The 19,880-nt window shown below is 47.4% G+C and overlaps 1 protein-coding gene and 1 long non-coding RNA gene across 7 annotated transcripts in view; one reads left to right on the top strand and one right to left on the bottom strand.

The window, feature by feature from the left end:
* Lrrc8d (leucine rich repeat containing 8 VRAC subunit D) overlaps positions 1-4,227 on the top strand; it is a 104,799-nt gene extending 100,572 nt beyond the window's left edge. For all 6 annotated transcript variants that reach the window (XM_087582805.1, XM_087582807.1, XM_087582806.1 and 3 more), the window contains 1 exon segment: positions 1,254-4,227. In XM_087582805.1, coding sequence (XP_087438931.1) covers positions 1,256-3,832 — 2,577 coding nt within the window. In that variant the 5' untranslated portion in view covers positions 1,254-1,255 and the 3' untranslated portion in view covers positions 3,833-4,227.
* Positions 4,228-9,855: 5,628 nt separating this feature from the next.
* Positions 9,856-19,369, bottom strand: LOC120096556 (uncharacterized). The gene is made up of 3 exons (XR_015637230.1): positions 18,848-19,369; positions 18,359-18,488; positions 9,856-10,355 (listed from the first exon to the last, which is right to left on the bottom strand). It is a non-coding gene; the product is annotated as an uncharacterized LOC120096556 (long non-coding RNA).
* Positions 19,370-19,880: the final 511 nt, after the last annotated feature.

The raw sequence follows: 19,880 nt of genomic DNA, 5'->3' as shown, positions 1-19,880 counted from the left end.
TGGGAGCTCTTCTTCCTGCTTGGAGCCCCAAGCTAGTCATGAAAGGTTGAAAATGCGTAAAACAGTTACAGGAAACTCCGAATAAAAGGGGGAAGGAGATATGCCATCATCCACGTACCCTACTGTGTCCTTGAGAGAGCAGAGCACCAGACGGCGTGCCAGACTTGGTGCCCAAAGTCTGGGTATATGTTTTTTCACAGAGCATCATAACTCAGTGGTTTCAGTGTTTATGGTCCTTAGGTTTATATTGGTAGGATTACATAGAAACTTTATAAAATCATTGATCATTCCTGCAGCTGGGGGAAGAGGCCGGATGGGGAGAGACTTGAACAGCGTCTGTGGTTGCAGCTCTGCTGGCCTGGTGTTCACAAAGACTTGGGTTCAGTTCCTAGTGGCGTAGACCACCTGTGGTGGCATGTGTTTGTCAGCACACTCAGAAGCTGGAGGCAGGGAGGTCATGAGATCCAGGCCATACTAGGCGAGCACTCTGAAATGAGCTGTATCCCCAGCTAAACTATGCCTGAGTTGTAGACCCTTAATTTCAGCTCTCTGTGGAAACAGTCTAACAGGGCAGTCTTTGCTAACAACCTGCTAACACATGCTTGTGGTCGGAGCGGTGGGAAGAACTGCATTCCTTACCTAATTTAACCTTTGTGGCCATCCTTAGACATTATCCCCATGCAAACAGAGTTTGGTAAACACAAGGCGTTGAGTTAACACCTTTAAGAAGTGACAGGGCTCAGTCGGGCTCGTTGGGCTCAGCTGTGTAGAGATTAAGGGTTGCATGGCCCCATTAGACTTAGTCATACAGAAGTCATCTTGTTCCCTGCCCCAATCCTTGAGTCCTAATTGGAGCTTGTCAGACTAATATATAAATGACACCCCCTCTGTTCAGGTCCAAGACCGACGAGAGACTTAGCGTAGACCTTCATTCCATCTCATCCCGAACCCGGTCCTTCCTTCCTTCCTTCTGTTTATTTTCTACTACAGCTGCTATGTAAACAAATATAAGACCTGGCTTAGAAGCTGTCAGTTTGAGCATGGGGTTTTCCTCTTTCCTGATACCTCCTGCTGTGTGATGATGTCTATAATGACACATTTTGTAGGTTTCCTGCAATGACGCCTGTGTGGCTTGATGACGCCTGTGGGGCGCAATGACGTCTGTAGTGGACTTGGGCTCTCCTTGGTCCCACTGCCTGCTGCTCTGCAATGATGTCTCTAGTGACGCCTTTTGTTTTCTTTATGTTTTTCAGGAATGTTTACCCTTGCGGAAGTTGCTTCACTTAATGACATTCAGCCAACTTACCGAATCCTGAAGCCATGGTGGGACGTGTTTATGGATTACCTGGCGGTTGTTATGCTGATGGTAGCCATCTTTGCAGGGACCATGCAACTTACCAAAGATCAGGTGGTCTGTTTGCCAGTGTTGCCGTCGCCTGCAAATTCAAAGGCGCACACACCACCCGGGAATGCTGACGTCACCACTGAAGTCCCCAAGATGGAGACAGCCACACCCCAAGACCAAAACGGGCAGACGACGAATGACATTGCCTTTGGCACATCTGCTGTGACGCCTGACATACCTCTCCAAGCCACCTATTCACACGCAGAGTCCACCTTTCCCAGTCAGGAGATGAAGAAGGAGAAGAGAGACCCCACGGGCCGCAAAACCAACTTAGATTTTCAGCAGTACGTATTTATCAATCAGATGTGCTACCATCTGGCCCTTCCTTGGTATTCCAAGTACTTTCCATACCTTGCCCTTATACACACCATCATCCTTATGGTCAGTAGCAACTTTTGGTTCAAATATCCCAAAACGTGCTCCAAGGTTGAGCATTTTGTTTCAATATTAGGAAAGTGTTTCGAATCTCCCTGGACTACTAAAGCGCTGTCCGAGACAGCCTGTGAGGACTCTGAGGAGAACAAGCAGCGGATAACGGGCGCCCAGACCCTACCGAAGCACGTGTCCACCAGCAGCGATGAGGGGAGCCCCAGTGCCAGCACCCCCATGATCAACAAAACGGGCTTCAAGTTCTCAGCTGAAAAGCCGGTGATCGAAGTTCCCAGCATGACGATCCTGGACAAGAAGGACGGGGAGCAGGCCAAAGCCCTGTTTGAGAAGGTGAGGAAATTTCGTGCCCATGTGGAAGACAGTGACTTGATCTACAAGCTCTATGTGGTCCAGACCCTCATCAAGACCGCCAAGTTCATTTTTATCCTCTGCTACACTGCAAACTTTGTCAACGCCATCAGCTTCGAGCATGTCTGCAAGCCAAAAGTCGAGCACCTCACGGGGTACGAGGTGTTCGAGTGCACTCACAATATGGCCTACATGTTGAAGAAACTGCTCATCAGCTACATCTCCATCATCTGTGTCTATGGCTTCATCTGCCTCTACACTCTCTTCTGGCTGTTCAGGATCCCTCTGAAGGAATATTCCTTTGAGAAAGTCCGAGAGGAAAGCAGCTTCAGCGACATCCCGGATGTCAAGAACGACTTCGCGTTCCTCCTGCACATGGTCGACCAGTACGACCAGCTCTATTCCAAGCGTTTTGGTGTCTTCTTATCCGAAGTCAGTGAAAACAAACTGAGGGAAATCAGCCTGAACCATGAGTGGACTTTCGAGAAACTCAGGCAGCACGTGTCTCGCAATGCCCAGGACAAGCAGGAGCTGCACTTGTTCATGCTGTCAGGGGTGCCCGACGCTGTCTTTGACCTCACGGACCTGGATGTGCTAAAACTTGAACTGATTCCCGAAGCAAAAATTCCTGCCAAGATCTCTCAGATGACGAACCTTCAAGAACTCCACCTCTGCCACTGCCCTGCCAAGGTGGAGCAGACCGCCTTTAGCTTTCTTCGAGATCACTTGAGATGCCTTCATGTGAAGTTCACTGACGTGGCTGAAATCCCTGCCTGGGTGTATTTGCTCAAAAACCTGCGGGAGCTGTACTTGATAGGCAACTTGAACTCAGAGAACAATAAGATGATCGGGCTGGAGTCTCTGCGAGAGCTGCGGCACCTTAAGATCCTCCACGTGAAGAGTAACCTGACCAAAGTTCCCTCCAACATAACTGACGTGGCTCCGCACCTCACCAAGCTCGTCATCCACAATGACGGCACCAAGCTCTTGGTGCTCAACAGCCTGAAGAAGATGATGAACGTTGCCGAGCTAGAGCTGCAGAACTGTGAGCTGGAGAGGATTCCACACGCCATTTTCAGCCTTTCTAACTTGCAGGAGCTGGACCTGAAGTCCAACAGCATCCGCACGATCGAGGAGATCATCAGTTTCCAACACCTGAAGCGACTGACTTGCTTGAAATTGTGGCACAATAAAATTGTGGCCATTCCTCCCTCCATTACCCACGTCAAGAACCTGGAGTCCCTCTACTTCTCCAACAACAAGCTCGAGTCCTTACCGGTGGCAGTGTTTAGTTTACAGAAACTCAGATGCTTAGATGTCAGCTATAACAACATTTCCACGATCCCCATAGAGATAGGTTTGCTCCAGAACCTGCAGCATTTGCACATCACAGGGAACAAAGTGGACGTTCTGCCAAAACAGTTGTTTAAGTGCGTGAAGTTGAGGACTTTGAACCTGGGGCAGAACTGCATCGCCTCCCTGCCTGAGAAGATCAGTCAGCTGTCCCAGCTCACTCAGCTGGAGCTGAAGGGCAACTGTCTCGACCGCCTGCCAGCCCAGCTGGGCCAGTGTCGGATGCTCAAGAAAAGCGGGCTTGTTGTAGAAGACCAACTGTTTGACACGCTGCCACTGGAAGTCAAAGAGGCATTGAATCAAGACGTAAATGTCCCCTTTGCGAACGGGATTTGAACCAAGCGAACGCGGGCACATCCGCGTGTGGGGACACCTTCCTAGATTGCAGATGCTCACTTGCAAGTTATTACAAGATAATGCATTTTAGGAGTAGATAAGCCCTTTAAGCAGAACGCGGCGCACGGAGGCTGGTAGCAGACGAAACCGAATGTTCGATGTTTGTAGCGTTTTTAAGTCACTCATTTCCAAATCTTTTCTTTCCTGTTCGTTTGTTTGAGTTTTTTTTGTTTTTGTTTTATTGTTCTTCTTCTGGGGAAAGGGAAGGAAAAAGAAAATCACAGTCACTGATCTCAGTTCTTTTTAAAATTGTAAGTTGGATGCGGCTGCTGGCTGAATGTTTACACATTGCTTGCCTGCTAAAGTAAATGATTAAATTGACTTTCTTCTTACTACATTGCGTTTTTTGAGGTGTCGTGATTCATTTTTTGCTTAACTGGTGCAATGTTGCTTAATCTTGGATCGTTGAAGATACAAGGGGCCAAACCCATAAATTTAGATTTGCTAAATATTGACTTCTCTACTGTTTTAACTTAAAGCAAGTGCTTCCTGGAGCATTTGATGGTTCTATACCTCTGGGAATCCCACAGCAGACTTTACAGTCTTGACGGCCTGGAATGAAGTAGAGTGTGTAGCCTGTCAAGACTCTTTGATTGTTTCTTAAAACAAATGCTAAAAATATTTAAAAAAAAATTACACCCTTTAATAGTCACTTTATGTGCATAGGCTAGAGTTTTGGTTATATATGGTACATTCTTGGTTCAAATATAATAGGATTTCCAACAAATAGAAAATGTGTTTTAAAAATAAATTTATAACAATAAAATACGTTTATCTAAATCGTAGTGGTTCACAAACTTTCTTGGGACCAGCATTTGGATTATAAATAGATTCACCTTTTCATGGTGGTGTCAGTGAGGGGCTATTGGAGATTGGGTGTGAGAGAAAGAGGACTTGTAATTCATTGAGCTGGAAGGTGCCTGGCTTTTATTCACATTTTAGTGGCAAATTGTATTTCTGTGTCTGTGAGGAAAAGGAATGTAGGTTGGTGTCATTATGCAGGTGAAGGCAGGTACAGGATAAAACGAGGCCTGTCATTGGATGAGAAGGATGGACTGGTGGGAAAGTTTTAGAGAGGCTGAGGAGGCTGGAACCGAGGGGGAGAGGGCTGAGAGAACGTGCTGGCGGATGTTAAGATTCCTCTCTGCACATGTTACATGTTGATAAGACTTTTTTTTTTTTCCTGGAGCTGGGGAGCGAACCCAGGGCCTTGCACTTGCTAGGCAAGTACTCTACCACTGAGCTAAATCCCCAACCCTGCTAAGACTATTCTTTTTTTTTTTTTTTTTTTTTTTTTCGGAGCTGGGGACCGAACCCAGGACGCTAAGACTATTCTTAAGGGATGGATGTGTACAGGATTTTGTGTTGTCTAGATGGACAAATTATATCTTATCTAGGTGGGTGGTTTATATCCTTATCAATTGGTTGTAGGTTTATTGTGTAGATACTAATAACTACTAGTACCAGGAGAGATACTAATTTGAGATGAATTAGCACTAGTTCCAATGGCCTGTTGGAGCCGGAACTAGCGACCACCAGGGTACACGGGGGAACTGGTTCCACCGTTTTTTAATTTTTACCACAACAGAGGAAGAGGAGGGGTAGTGAGGAGATTCTCTGCTGTAGCTTTAATTCTTTAACTCGTGGAATGTCTGAATCAGCCTGCCACCTATTTAGACATTAGCGGGGTAGCTTACGGACCTTCCACAGGGTGGCCTCTCCCTCTCTCCCTCCCTCCTTTCCATCCCTCTTTTTTTCTTTGGTGGGGTCACTTTCTCTTTCCTGTCTCTGTCCGTCCTGTAGACAGTGTATCTTGAAGTGCATGTTGACCTCGGGCTCTTTACCTCCTGAGTGCTGGGTTCTACCACCATGACTCCTGGTTTCGGCTGTACTGAGGATGGAATCTAGGTTCTGTGTACACGGGCACTCTACCCACTGAGCTCCATTCCCAGTCTTCTCTCCATAGCCTAGCTAACCTGGAACTGTTTGGGCAGACTAGGCTGGCCTCAAGACTTGCATCTGTCAGGCTGGTGTGGATTATATAGATATAATCACTACAGTTGGCAAGAGCAGAGGACTGATGGGCATTCTGTCCTTTCCTGTCAGAGTGGACTCTCACAGAGTCACTAGACTTCTCTCTGTCCATTAAACATAACCTGGAAGCTTCTGACAGTTGGGGGAAGATGGGCTTACACGGATGTTTTCCTCCACATTTAAAATGGCATTCTGGGAGAAACGGCACACGCCCAGGGGCATACACCTCTGCACATTGAGAGAACTTAGAAACAGTGCAGCATTAACAGGTCAGTAGCCACTGTCGTTGAGTTAGGAAATGTTTGCATGCTGGCTGTCCATTCTCTTCCCTGAAGGACTTGAGGTACAAGGTTTATGAAAGGTCAAGCTTGGAAAATCAGAACAGCCACACAAGCCATGTCCTGCACACCATCCAGTTCTCGTGGTATTTACCCGAGTTGCTTGCGCTTAAATGATACAGGAGAGTCCATGTTCCAGGAAGGCAGGGGCCCTGGTTTCCTGGAGGCAGGCAGGAGGAAATGGGAATGTGTAGACACTGGTGATACTACATTACAGCTTCCCCCAAAGGACGCACAGGACCAGAGTGCATCCAGTGAGCTTCTGGGAAGCATGCGTTCCTGCCAGCCAGGCCAGTACTTCCGGTGTCTCCCTCCCGCTTGCCCTTCTGCCGCTCAGTAAGCACCTCAACTTGGTGGAGCACCCGGTTTGTTTTTACTGTTCTGTTTAGGGTCAGTATTTTAAAGAGGGTGCCACAGAGTCCAGATGGTGACGTCAGCAAGCCAGGTCTCAGGATTTTTGCTTCATGAGCTAGAACACGTGTCTCTTTTTTTTTTTCTTCATGATATTTTATTACGATGTGGAATATGCGTTCACATTGACGGTCATGATGTAAAGAGATGACAGCTTTGGGGCTTTCTCCAACTGAGCTTTGGATGTTGAACTTCTCAGGTGTGGTGGTGCGTGTCTTTAATCCCAGTGCTGAGGCAGAGGCAGGCGCTGTGAGGTCAGGATACTACATCCAGGCCAGGTGCAGCTAGGTAGTGAGACCCTGTTTCGTTTTGCTTTTACCTATTGAAAATATTAATCACAGAGAAGGACTCTCATGCTGGGTTTTTGATGGGTGTGTGTAGACCAGATGTTGGCATGGGATGTCTTCCTTAATCTTTTGTTGTTTTTGTTGTTGTTGTTGTTGTCTTTGACTGTTTATTTGTTCATGGTGGGGGTGGGTGCCATGGGGCACAGCCTACGTGCACAGGTCAGAGTCGAATCCATTCGTAGGATTGAGCTCAGGCCTTCAGGTTACAAAGCAACCTTTACCCCATGAGCCAGCTCACCAGCCCACAACTTTATTATTTTTTGAGACATGGCCTCTTCTTGCTGAGCCTGGAAGTCATGCTTTAGGCTAGACTTCCACAGAGCACTCCACCGTGGTCGGTTTCTGTGGGTGCTGTGGGTCTGACCCCTTGGCCTCAGGGTTACATAGTAAACATCTCAACATCTCAATGACTGAAATGCCATCCCTCCAGCTCTCCAAAGCTGACTGTAAACAGTAGGAATGGCAGGATGCCACGGCTCGCTTGGCTTGCAGCGAAGAGCCGGTCTACAGAGACTGTTATCGGCAACCACATCCAAAGCTGGGTGCTGGCCGCTCTGCCCCAGGCATCTGCTGTCTAATCACTCAGAACTGATGGGCGCGAGATCCCTCCAACAGCATCAAGGGCTGCCTTTCCTCTTACTCAGTTTCTATTAACTTTATCAGCTCTTAATAATGCCCCTGAATTCGTCAGAACTCACGGTCAATTGATTTAAATGCCACCCCCATGGCTCCGTTTGCACACAGCAACATTCTGAAAGAAACGGAACTACAAGATGCGGATTCATCTAAAGATTCCTTTAGATTCCAAACACAGTAAGAAACCGGGCCCCAGGGTCCTGTGAGTCCATGAATCCTTGTGACTGTGTTAGGGTCAAGCGCACCAGATACGAGGACAGCAGCTCAGACATGTTTTGGCTGAAGAATGTTTTGTCTTTCTCAAGTTCCTTGAGTGTCCATCTGAAGAACTGGTTTTATCTGACCCTTGAGCATCCTTGGCAAACAGTGGGTGGACCCTTAGCCACTGACAAAAAGGACTTTGAAGTTTTATTTTGCTTTGAGACAAGGGTCTTCTGTGGTTCAAGCTGCTTTCTAACTCACAGTGTAGCCAAGAATGACCTTGAACTTGGACTCTTCCTGTCTCCCCCTCCCAAGTGACAGAGCTACAAATGAGCAGAGCAAACTCCACAGACTCAGTGGTAGGTGGAGCAGAGACATTGTGCACGCTAGGTGAGGACTCTACATCTCAAGCCCCTCGGGTGTGTTTAAATAGTCCATGTTTAAGTGAAGCCTACAGAGTCTTAGAGAACACATGCCCGCCACCCCCTACCATCCCCTTCCCACCCTGAACACAAGATTGGCTTTCTCAGTTCAGAAAGGTAAGCTTCATGTCATTGTAGAGGTCCCAGTTTTAGTAATGGGGATTAAGTAACCCAGGAACAGGCAGAGAGAGTTTATTGTTTAGAATTTGTGGCCAGCAGGCCCTGCTGTATGGAAGTTTTCGGGTATGAAGCAGGGCTTTCTATTGTAAGTCTCTGCCTTTTGTAACTACCTCCCTCCCCTGGTTTCCACATTAACCAGTAACCAGACCCTTCAAGTCGCTGATGGCAGCAAACTCCAGAGTGCCCTTGACGCCAGCACCCAGCCCTTGTTCCCACTTACCTTGCTGAAGAGAGGCCAGAGGGCTGTCCTCCCGCCGATCCCAGCGGGACTTTTCATCAGTGATTCATCCCAGCAAAATAGTCCCTTTATTAGTTGAACTCCCCAAACAAAGGCCGGACAAAGCAAAAGCCCTTTCATCAAAAGAAGGGAACAAAACCGTTCCCGAATGTCCTCTAACTCAGGACTGCCGCACAGAGTGGCCCTGTCTGGGCCTGGCCAGCTGTGGCTTTCCTAGAGAGGTGTACCTGCTGGAGGCTGGGACAGGCTGGAACAAGGGTCAAGACCAGCAGACACCAGTGACCTACTTAACCCACTTTTGTTGCTGTAGTTTGGTTTTAATTTTGATGTTGAGGATCAGACCCAGGCTCTTTGCACGCTAAGTGCATTCTCTACCTCTGAGGTATACTGCCGACTCCTTTATGACGTGTATTGTTTTTGATGAGGTCCCAATGTTAAGTCAGGCTGGCCCCATGCTTGGATTCCTGAGTGTAGGAAACTGGGAGTGTCACCACACATGGCTAAGTATAGTCTCTAGAAGCCATGTACAAAGCTGAGTGTGTTCGCTCACATGCCTGCAATCCTCCACTGGGGCCAGAGACAGGAGGATTATGGGACATGCTGACCCAGACCTAGCCTCAGATTCAGTGAGACACACTACCTTATAGAAATAAGGCAGAGAATGGAACAGGACACCCAACTGTGTCTTCCTTTGGACTCCATAGGTACAGGGGCATGTGCACATACATGTACATATTCCATACTATACACACACACACACACACACACACACACACACACACACACACGTAAAATCTTGAAAATTAAAACCCTGTTTTCTGTAACTCATGTACCTGATGCTCCTCTCAAGTATATGGTAAGTATCCTGACTATGACTTTCTTTTATGTCTAAAGCTCATGAAACTGCTTCACGCTGAGAAGCCTTAGTCAGGGCAAGCCAGAGATGTACTACTCCGGGTGAGCTGACTCCATGTGCCCGAGTCACAGAGACACCCTTACTTGCCTCAGAATAAACTCTTATTTCATTTGAGGAAAGAGCTGCACTTGGTTTACATCAACAGGAATCGTGCCCGTCTTCCAGTTGGGAAAACTGAGGCTAGGCAATCTGTCTAAAGCACCCACACAGCAGAACGGAAATGGGTCTGCACAGGACACCAGACTTTACACTCTTTTATTCCAAATACAGAGCAGTGACTGGGCTCTGTCTGTCAGCAACTCTGAAGTGAGCGTGAATATCCACTTACATTAATATGCCCAGAGCTAGGATCCCCCATGTTTCAGCATCAGATATTTTTAGTTTGTCTCCACATCTGCCCTTGTACTACTTGTTAGGAAAGGGCAACCCACCCAAGGTACCGCAGTCATGTTCCCTCATTAAATGCTGAAGGCGTGGTGTCCTTACTGGGAAATGAGGGCACTCTGTTCGAGGAGAGTCAGTGTGGTGCAGGCTGGCATTCAGCAGATGCAGAGAGGTGGGAGCAGGCAAATGCTGGATCCTTCGCAGGCCCCTTGGGGCAGATGTGGCTTTTCTCTCAGCACGGCATTTCAGGGCGGATTCCCAGGCTGTCACAGCCCGGGCAGCAGCAGGCGGCTACACTGCTCTGACCTTTATTCTTCCTGCACTGCTTTTTTCTGGGTAGTCACCATAGTTGGCATCTGGGATAGGGCAGGAAGACATGTTTGTGGTCTGTGCAGGGGAAGGGGCCAGGCCCTATGAATGAACTGCTTGGAACAGAGATGAAGGAATCTTGGGATTACAGTGCAGTTCTCTCAGCCCTGCTGGCCAATGTGCTCCTGACAGATGTGAATTTCAGAGCCCCCAGGAGGAACGCGTGCGGGGGGGGGGGGGGGGGAATATGTGTACTGTCTGTGTATTAGTGGGGGTGGTTGTCGGGGTGGAATCTGTATGTGAATTAGTGTCTGTGTGTGTAAGTGTGGTATGTATGAGTATGTATGTGTGGTGTGTGTGTGGTGTATATGAGTGTGTGGTGTGGTATATAGGGGAGGTGTGTATGTGTGCTGTATGTGTAATACAAGTATGTTATGTGCTGTGTTGTATGTGTGTGGTGTGTATGTGTGTGGTATATGTGTAGTGTGTGTGCATATGTATATGTAGTGTGTGTGCATATGTATATGTAGTGTGTGTGGTGTGTATATGTGTGTTATGTGTGTATGGGTATGTGGTGTGTATATGTGTGATGGGGTATGTATGTGTGTGGTATGTGGAAGTATGTGTAGTATGTGATGTGTATGTTACCTTTGAACCCCTTATAAAAGCGAGAGAAACCTTGAGAAGATAACAGCACAGCTCACATTAGCACACAGTTCACATATAGTCACTATTAGCAGATTTCCCCCACTTGCGATGACTAAAATTAGAGTCAATAGTGGCCAAGACCTAAGGAAGGAACTCCAAGGAAGCCAGGAAAAGGGCGGGAATGTTTTCAAATGTTGTAAACACTTATTCTGCCATTTGCAGAATAAAATTAGCCAGTGACGCATCCCCCGGGTGATGTCTTCCCCCAGCCAGAGGGACAAACACTGTGTGAGCTCTATCCACGGATCACAGGTACTAAGGTACCCCGCTCCTACTGAGTCTGTAGTGGCTGCAATCCTAAATTAATATTCTTGGCCTCAGACTTTATTCCTTGTGAATAAGTGGCCTTTTCCCAACAGTGTAACCACCTGCCCCTTGCCACTGGCTCTGAGAAGCCACAGGCATGGTGGTTAGGTTTAGACGACTACAACTTCCTCCTGGAAAATCAGTCAGCAAGGTGAGTTTCGCTTCGCTGCCTGTAGAATGAACCTGCTGGTGCTAATGGCCTCAGAGCACATCGGGGAAGGTAAGATGCGGTCACACGAAAGAAACCCCTCAGAGCAACACACGGCCGGTGTGTCTGAAATATTTACGATTTGTGTCTATTACAAGCATAAACATAAACCTGGAAGACAAGGCGACGGGAACAGACTGGTCTAGGTGAGGGAATGCACACTGGGCAGGAAGGCCTGGCCTAGCCTTGCTCCCAAGGACAAGCGCTTCACCCTTATGGGTTTGTTTACGTTGCTTAGCACATTGGGGCTGTCACACACTGAAATGTTAAGAACCCTCTTTAGTTGGCTATGATTATTTATAATTAGTACTCCAAACTTGGGTCAGGCCCAGTGGTCCATCTGGACAACGGCCCCAAGACACATTTCTAAAGAATGACTACAAATTACGATTCCTAGAGCTGATATATCAGGCGTGTGTGTGTGTGTGTGTGTGTGTGTGTGTGTGTGTGTTTGTGCATGCTTGTGCTTGTGTGTGCATATACATGTATGTGTGCTTGTGCATATGTATGTGCTTGTGCATGTGTGTATGTACATGTGCCTCTGTGTATCTGTGTGTGTGTGCATGCTTGTGCTTGTGCATTTGTGTATGCATGTACCTCTGTGTGTGTGCTTGTATGTCCTTGTACATGTGTGTGTGCATATACATGTATGTGTGCTTGTGCATGTGTATGTATGTACTTGTACATGTGTGTGTCTGTGTGTGTGCCCTACTTGAAAACTAGGGGAGCCATAAAAATCTCAGGTTCATAGAGCAGATGACTAAGATGATCCTTCAAAAAACAAGGGGAAAGAGGACACTTTCATCCGTGATGCTCCTGAGAGTGGAAGGGAGGTACGGGTGATGCTTAGAAGTCTGTATTGCTCAGGGACACAGACAGCATCTTTCCCTTCCCTGCGGCTCATCAAGTCACGTACTAAAGGAAGGGAGTGAATCTGTCTTTCAAGAGAGCACACCACCTGACCTATGCACTTTGACCTCCCAGTCCACACCTAGAAACACCTGTCTGAGAAAATGTAAAATCTCAACCTTGGAGTTTCAGCTTGATTTGCTATATTTTAAAACTGTAAAAAGACCTTGCAACAAACTGATTATCATCTCATTATATGACAATCAACCTCCTACCCCGCCCACTGCTTGGTTTTAGAACCCTTTAGAATTCAGCTGTGTCTACAAAGGAGGAAAAGCAGGTTAGGATTATTCTTCCCTCTCCTCCTCTCCCTCCTCCCCCACCCTTCTCCCCTTACCCCTCCTCTTCTTTTAGTGTTTTGTTTTTTGTTTGGTTGATAGGTTCTTGAAGTAGGGTTTCTCTATGTAGCCCTGATTGACCTGGAGCTCACTATGTAGACCAAGCTGGCCTTGAACTCAGAGATCTGCCTGCCTCTGCCTCCTGAGTACTGAGATTAAAGGCATGCACACAACACCAAGTTTACTATTTTCTTTTGAAGACAGAGTCCCAATTAGCCTTGAACTTGCTCTGGAGTGAAGGATGTCCCCGAACTCCTAACACATCTGCCTCTCATCCCTGGGTGCTGTGGTTATAAGTGTACACTTCCTTGCTCAGTTTATAAACTGGGAATCAAACCCAGGACTTCCTGCATTCTGGGCAAATGTTCTACCAACTCAGTCCTAGCCTTAGTTCATTCATATGTGTGTCACACACACAAGCATGCACACACATGTGCTGTGTGCATGAATCCATGGGAGCATGTATGTGCATGTGGAGGCCAGATGCCACCCTTGTGTGTCCTTCCTCAGTTGGTGTTGTAAGAAATGACTATGATAATTCACTTTCAACAGTGCCTCAAGCTAATTTAAGTTCTAGAAGAATCAACAGAAAAGGATAGACCCCTGCTGGCTAGTCTAGGCATCTGCCACACCCAACCTCGGCTAAGCTAAGCTCCAACCCCAACTAGAAGTTTAGGGTAGACAATTACTAATAGCCAAGGTTGCCTGCAAGGCCTTCCCTTGATAATCTTGAAAGTAAGCAGGATGCAAAACAGAGAGATGAGCCCCCATACTGCATTTGTTGAGAAAAAGAAACGCAAGTGACAGCACAGGCTAGATGACTTCAGGCTGGCCCCCTACCCCACCCCAGTACTTAGGAATAGGGAGGGGTACTCGGTAGGGCTCACAGAGCTGGTTCTCTGCCCGAATCAGTGCACCTGCCGTTCTGCACTTTGCTTTGACCACATGAGTCTCTGGTATTTACTGTGAACTGAGGGCCTCACAGACTCCTACATTTCTTAAAATTACATTTTTCTTTGTGTGTGTGTGTGTGTGTGTGTGTGTGTGTGTGTGTGTGTGTCTGTATGTGTATGTCTGTGTGTGTACATGTATGACAGAGCATGTGTGGAGATCAGAAGACAGCTTTCATCTCCTCTCCTTTCACCATGTGGGTCCCAGAGCCTGAACTCATATCTTTGGGCTTGGAGGTAGGCACGTGTACCAGCTGAGCCATCTTGCCAGCCATGCTCAACCTTAAGGTTTTGAGAGAGCGCCTTTCCTTTTACCTGGATCTTGCTGACTCAGCTATGCCAGCTGCCCAGGAAACAGATGCATCTGCACTCTGCCTCGCTAGCACTGAGGTCACAAGTGCACTGCCCAGACCTTGTTAGAACTGGCGCTAAGTAGGAGCTGGAGTTCGAATCTGGATCCTTCCACTTGCCAGGTAGACACTTTACTGACTAAATCGTCCCTCTGGCTTCTCATCCATGCCTTTAAGAGACGTTTACTAAACTCCTGCATGGAGACCAGGAAGGCCAGCCAGCAAGACTTCTCAGCAGGTAAAGCCAAACTTGGCAACCTGGGTTCAATCTCTTGGACTCACGTGGTGATAAAAACGACTGACCCACATATAGCATGACCTCCACACATGAACTGTGGCAAGCACACACACGCACGCGCACACGCACGCACGCGCACACACACACACACACACACACACACACACACACACACACACACCTGTAACTCCACACACACGCACACACGCACACACACGGTTCCCAGTCCAGACCACCTTATGCTCTCATTCCTCACCCATCCTCACCCTCTGTCCTGGCCTCCTCTCCTTTGGCAGACACAAAGCCATAGGAGTTTAGTGGGAAGACAGAGCCAGAAGGCAGGGCAGGGACCTGTGTTCACAGACTGCCAGGGTGGTGGGCTGCCGCTCCCTTCCAATCAGCTTCAACCTCTCTACACTCTTTCTCCCTCCCTCCTACCTCTTGCACTTCCTCCCCCTCCCCCGCATGTCGGCATTGACGTCCATAGCTCCTGTCTGTTTGTGTATTCTATGTAGGTTCCCTGATTACACAAGCAACACGTGTTCACAGACACACACAAGTCAAATACTGCAGAAGCGCGTGCCGTCTGAAAACATGTCCCTCCGCCCTGCTAAAGGCTCCAAGGACCTTCCTTTGAACCCAGTGTAAAAGGCAAGTCCTGAACTGACCTGCTGACCTGCTGATCCTTGACCTCTCCCACCTTCCTTTCTCTACACTGCCCTGTCCCTGTCCAGCCTGTCTGTTCTCCGGGCCTCTTGGGAGCATCTGCATGGCTCCTCTCTTAGTCAGCCTGGGTTGCCATTATAAACAGCATGGACTGGGTGACCTAACCCACAGGAATTTATTTTCTCAGTATCCTGGAAGCTGAGGAGTGTGAGCTCAGTGGTCTGGCAAGTTTGATTTTTGCTAAGGGCTGTTGGCCTAGCCTGGCCTCTCCTGTCCTGTACTGGTCTAGCCTGATCTGTCCTGGTCTAGCCTGGTCTGGCCTGGGCTACAGTCAGCCTTCTTGCTGTGTCTCCAATGCCTCTTTTCCTAACGGTGCTTTGGGACAAGTAGGTAAAAGACTGCTGCTGTAAGGCTGTCTTTGTTTCCTTTTTAAACGTTTGTTTTATGGCATGGATATTTTGTCTGCATATCCATATGCCACACATGTGCCTCCCAGAAGAGGGTTTCTAAACCCCTGGAGCTGGAGTTACAGGTGGGTGTGAGCCATCATGTAGGTGCTGGGAATCGAACCTGGGTCCTCTGCCAGAGCAGCAAGTGTCCCTAACCCCTGAACCGTCTTTCCAGCCCCCATGTTTTTTTCTTTTAAGTACTAATCCCCACAGGCCAATCCTCTTTCCTTATCACCATATTTAACCCTAATTGCTTCATTAGAGGCCCCACCTTCCAACAGAGCAATGATGGGTATCAAGCCAGCCTGGTGGCACAGGAGGAGGAAGAGGGAGAGGAGGAAGAGGAGGAGGAGGGAGAAGAGGAGGAAGAGGGAGGGAGGAGGGGGATGGGGAGAAGGAGGAGTCATCTCAGGGCATCCTTTACTGTATACCTTCGCCTGGCCTCCATGGTCAAATAAGAAATCATTTTCTCAAAGAGGCTTTCAGGTCTCTGGTCCTCTGTTCAACCACTGACCTTCCTCACAATGGTCTGGGCCAATTAGGGTCCCTGGAATCTCCTGGAAACTAGACTAGGTCTTTGTTTGCATTGACACACCCTTCACGACTGCTGTTGGAAGGCCTACCTTTGCAAAGTTATCTCTCTGTGGAGGTCAGCTCACGCCTGTGGCCCCGGATAGCAAGGGACCTGTATTACAACACAAATATGTAAACTTTCTTAAAACACTTGGGAGTTTTCTTCTAAGTGGATCTTCTGGTTCCAGAGTATGACCGCTATAAATGACGATATCATGCCACTGTGTCATAAAAAACAAAAACATACATGTGCTCTCAAAACTCATAGGCCAGGGCTAGAGAGACAGCTCAGCAGGTAAGAGCACGGACTGCCCTTCCAGAGGTTCTGAGTTCGAGTCCCAGCAACCACATGGTGGCTCACAACCATCTGTAATGGGATCCAATGCCCTCTTCTGGTGTGTCTGAGAACATCGGCAGTGTATGCTCATATATTAAATAAGTAAGTGGGGGTTGGGGATTTAGCTCAGTGGTAGAGTGCTTGCCTAGGAAGCGCAAGGCCCTGGGTTTGGTCCCCAGCTCCGAAAAAAAGAACCAAAAAAAAAAAAAAGGCTTAAATAAGTAAGTAACCCCCAAAAAAATTTTTAAAAAAACCTCATGAGTCAAAGTTGCCCACTCCTTTGATGCACGCAACTACATGCATTCAAGCATGCACACGTGTGAATAAATAGGTATAAAAAGTGTCAAGTAAAACAAAATTGTAACCTTTTTTTACTTTCCTGTGTATTTTTATCCTTGGCTAAGAAACTATAAACTCCATGCAGGTAGAGATATCTGTGTCTGTATTCACTGACTTTCCCCCATTGTTTGTAAAGGCTCATGAATATGTTAAATGACCGACTGTATTAATATTAATTTGAAAATGTTTTCCCAGAACGCTTCACTGTGAGTCACCTTGTAACTTTGGGAATGCTGTTCCTGTTAAAAATGAGACCCACAAAAGGTCTCATTTTATTTCAGGACAGCTTCACACAGATGGCTGGAGAAATACCATTGCCCGGACATTGGGAATGGGTAAGCAAGGGCTGTCTGTAGGTGCGATAGCCAGTACACTGGCTAGAACTACAGCTCAGTCGGTAAAGCACTCGCCTAGCAATGCACTAATCCCTGGGTGATCTCCAGCACCACATTAACCAGGTAGTATACCTGTGTCCCCAGAATTCATAATGGAGGTGAGGGAATCAGAAGTTCGTCCTTGGCTATATGAGTTTCAGGCCAGCCTGTGCTACAGGAGTCACAGTCATGGAGGCAAACCTGGGCTAAAGGAGACACTATCTCAAAAGAAGTAAGTTGACTTTTCTATCCAGGCATTCTATCAGCCGCCATGAAGGCCCCTAGGACACATGCCTTGCTGTGCTGGGGCAGCTATATAAACCGTCAGGCTCACCAACAACTTTATTTCCTCTGGTATTTCCTGGTAGAAGCGGGAACGTGAAGGTCTCCTAGAGCTGGAGCCAAAAGACCCTGTAAAAGGGTAAAGGTGTTGGGTCTTTAAGGACCTTGTCCCTGGCTTGCACAATACTGGTTATGTAAAATTGGAGCTTTAAAGCCACTTGTCTGCTGAGGTCAGAGTACAATCTCAGCTGCACAGCACCCCCCTCTCCAGAGGGCTTGCTTAATGAGCCACACTTAATAGTAAAGGGGGAAAAAAAATCCAGGCACGAGAAAGAACTCAAATGAGTACATTCAAAGCATGTTCTGTTTTGCAGAAGGTCTGTGTTGCTTAAGAGTAGCCCTTTGAGGAGTTGAGGGTGTAGTGCTCCGGTAAAGTGCTTGCCTGCAACGCTTGAAGTCCTGGGTGTGGGAGCACAAGCCTGTAATCCCAGCTCTCGTAAAACGAAGGCAGGAGGATTAGAAGTTCAAGGCCATCTTCCCTTGTTTATGGAGCTCTAAGTTGCCCTGGGGACCCTGAGACCGTGCCTCCGAAACAAAATTACTTGAGTGGTTAATTTAAAAATGAAAGCCCTTTGAGGCAAGTTGCAGAGTATTGATAGCAAAATAAGTCTTTAAAGGAAGTTTCTTTCTGTTTAAATTTAAATTTTCAGTATGGGGTGTGTGGGGGAGTGTTTAATCAGGTTGACACTGGTATGCTCCTTGCTTGTTCCCACCTTGTTTTTTTAAGCAGGTCTCTTTCTGAACCAATTCGTCCAGACTAAACGGCCAGCAAGCCCTAGTGATCTCTGTCCACGTCCTCAGTGCTAGGTTACAGCCTGGGTTGCAACGCCTGGCTTTTTACCTAGGTACCGGAACCGGAAGCTGGTTCTCACGCATTGCAGCAAGCCCTTTTATTGACTAGGCCATCCTCCCAGACTTTACTTCTAAATTCTAAATATGAAGTTTTATCCTTTATTACTTTACCTTTTGTTATCTTTTTTCCAGAGTCTGAGGTGCTTTTGTTTTTCCTGGGGTGGATATTCTTTCTTTATAATTTTTCACGGGGCTTCAGGTGACAAACTCCGCAGCGCTGGTTCTCCCGTTTTCACTATACCTGGACCAGATGTTATTTAAGATTTATTTATTTCTATATAAGTACACTGTAGCTGTCCTCACACACACCAGAAGAGGGCATTACAGATTGTTGCTGGAATCTGAACTCAGGACCTCTGGAAGAGCAATCAGTGCTCTTAACCACTGAGCCATCTCTCCAGCCCCAGTTTCCCCTTCTTAACGGCTACAAATGAGCAGTGCAGTCTATGCATCGCAACAAGAGGTGCTGAGTTTCAGTGTTGCCTGCCGCACAGACTCTAAAGGGTGAAGCATGGAGCTCTCTAAGCCGTGCTGGGGAGCCTTAGTGTCATTCTGCTTATCTCGGAGGGTCGTCTACCTCGCAGCGTCGTTTCCACTTACCTCGCAGCGTCATTTCCGCTTACCCAACAGTGTCACTTCCGCTTACTTCACTGTGTCATTTCCGCTTATCTCACAGCCTCATTGGCTGATGGTCTTTCTCATTTACTTTTTGTTTTACGTTATGTTATTGTTATTTTTATTTATGTGTGGGTACCACACAGGCCATCAGATTCCCCTGGAGCTGGAGTTACGGGCAGTTACAGCTGCCCAATGCGGATTCTGGGAACCAAAGTCAGGTCCTTTGGAAGAGCCACCAGGGCCCTTAACTGCTGAGCCATCTCCAGCCTCCCGTTGTTCTTAATTTCGAGGCAAGGATTCATTGGGGAGTCTGAGCTACTTCTGGGTGGGTATGTAGCACAGGCTGGCCAGGAACTTTGTAATCCTCCTGCCTGCCCCCTTCCCTGCCCCACCAAGTGCAAGGATGGCAGACATGTGCTGCGGTTCTTGGTGCTGCCAGCTCGATCATTACCGTCACAGCATCTGAAGCCTGCTTTCCTCCTCTTCTTTCTTCTTTCACTTTACCTGAAGTACACCAAGTGTATACGATTAATCATTTTCCTGCCTGGTAATTTGATTAGAAAAAGCAAAATTCGAAAAGAAACATAAGGGGCTGTTAAGAGCACTGACTGCTTTTCCACAGGTCCTGAGTTCAATTCCCAGCAACCACATGGTGGCTCACAACCATCTGCAACACAATCTGATTCCCTCTTCTGGTGTGTCTGAAGAGAGTGACAGGGGACTCACTTATATAAAATAAATAAAATCTTAAAAAAAAAAAAAGAAACATAAAAAATCCTTTTAGGCTAGGGATATTCTGCTATCGGTAGAATATTTGTCCAGTATGTACAGGCCTTGGGCCCATTCCCCAACACAACATAAGGCAGGCATCATGACGGTGGGTACTAGTCATCCAGCACTTGGAAGGTTGAGGCAAGAGGATCAGAAATTCAAGGCGACCTTTGGATACACAACAAATTCAAGGCTAGCCTGGGCTATATGCAATCGGGCATCAACTACTTTTTAATTTTAATTA

Source organism: Rattus norvegicus, chromosome 14, assembly GCF_021556685.1.
Source record: "Rattus norvegicus strain SHRSP/BbbUtx chromosome 14, alternate assembly SHRSP_T2T, whole genome shotgun sequence".
Lineage (NCBI taxonomy): Eukaryota > Metazoa > Chordata > Mammalia > Rodentia > Muridae > Rattus > Rattus norvegicus.
Note: the sequence above shows the minus strand (reverse complement) of the source record. Positions and strands in the feature narration are given on the sequence as shown.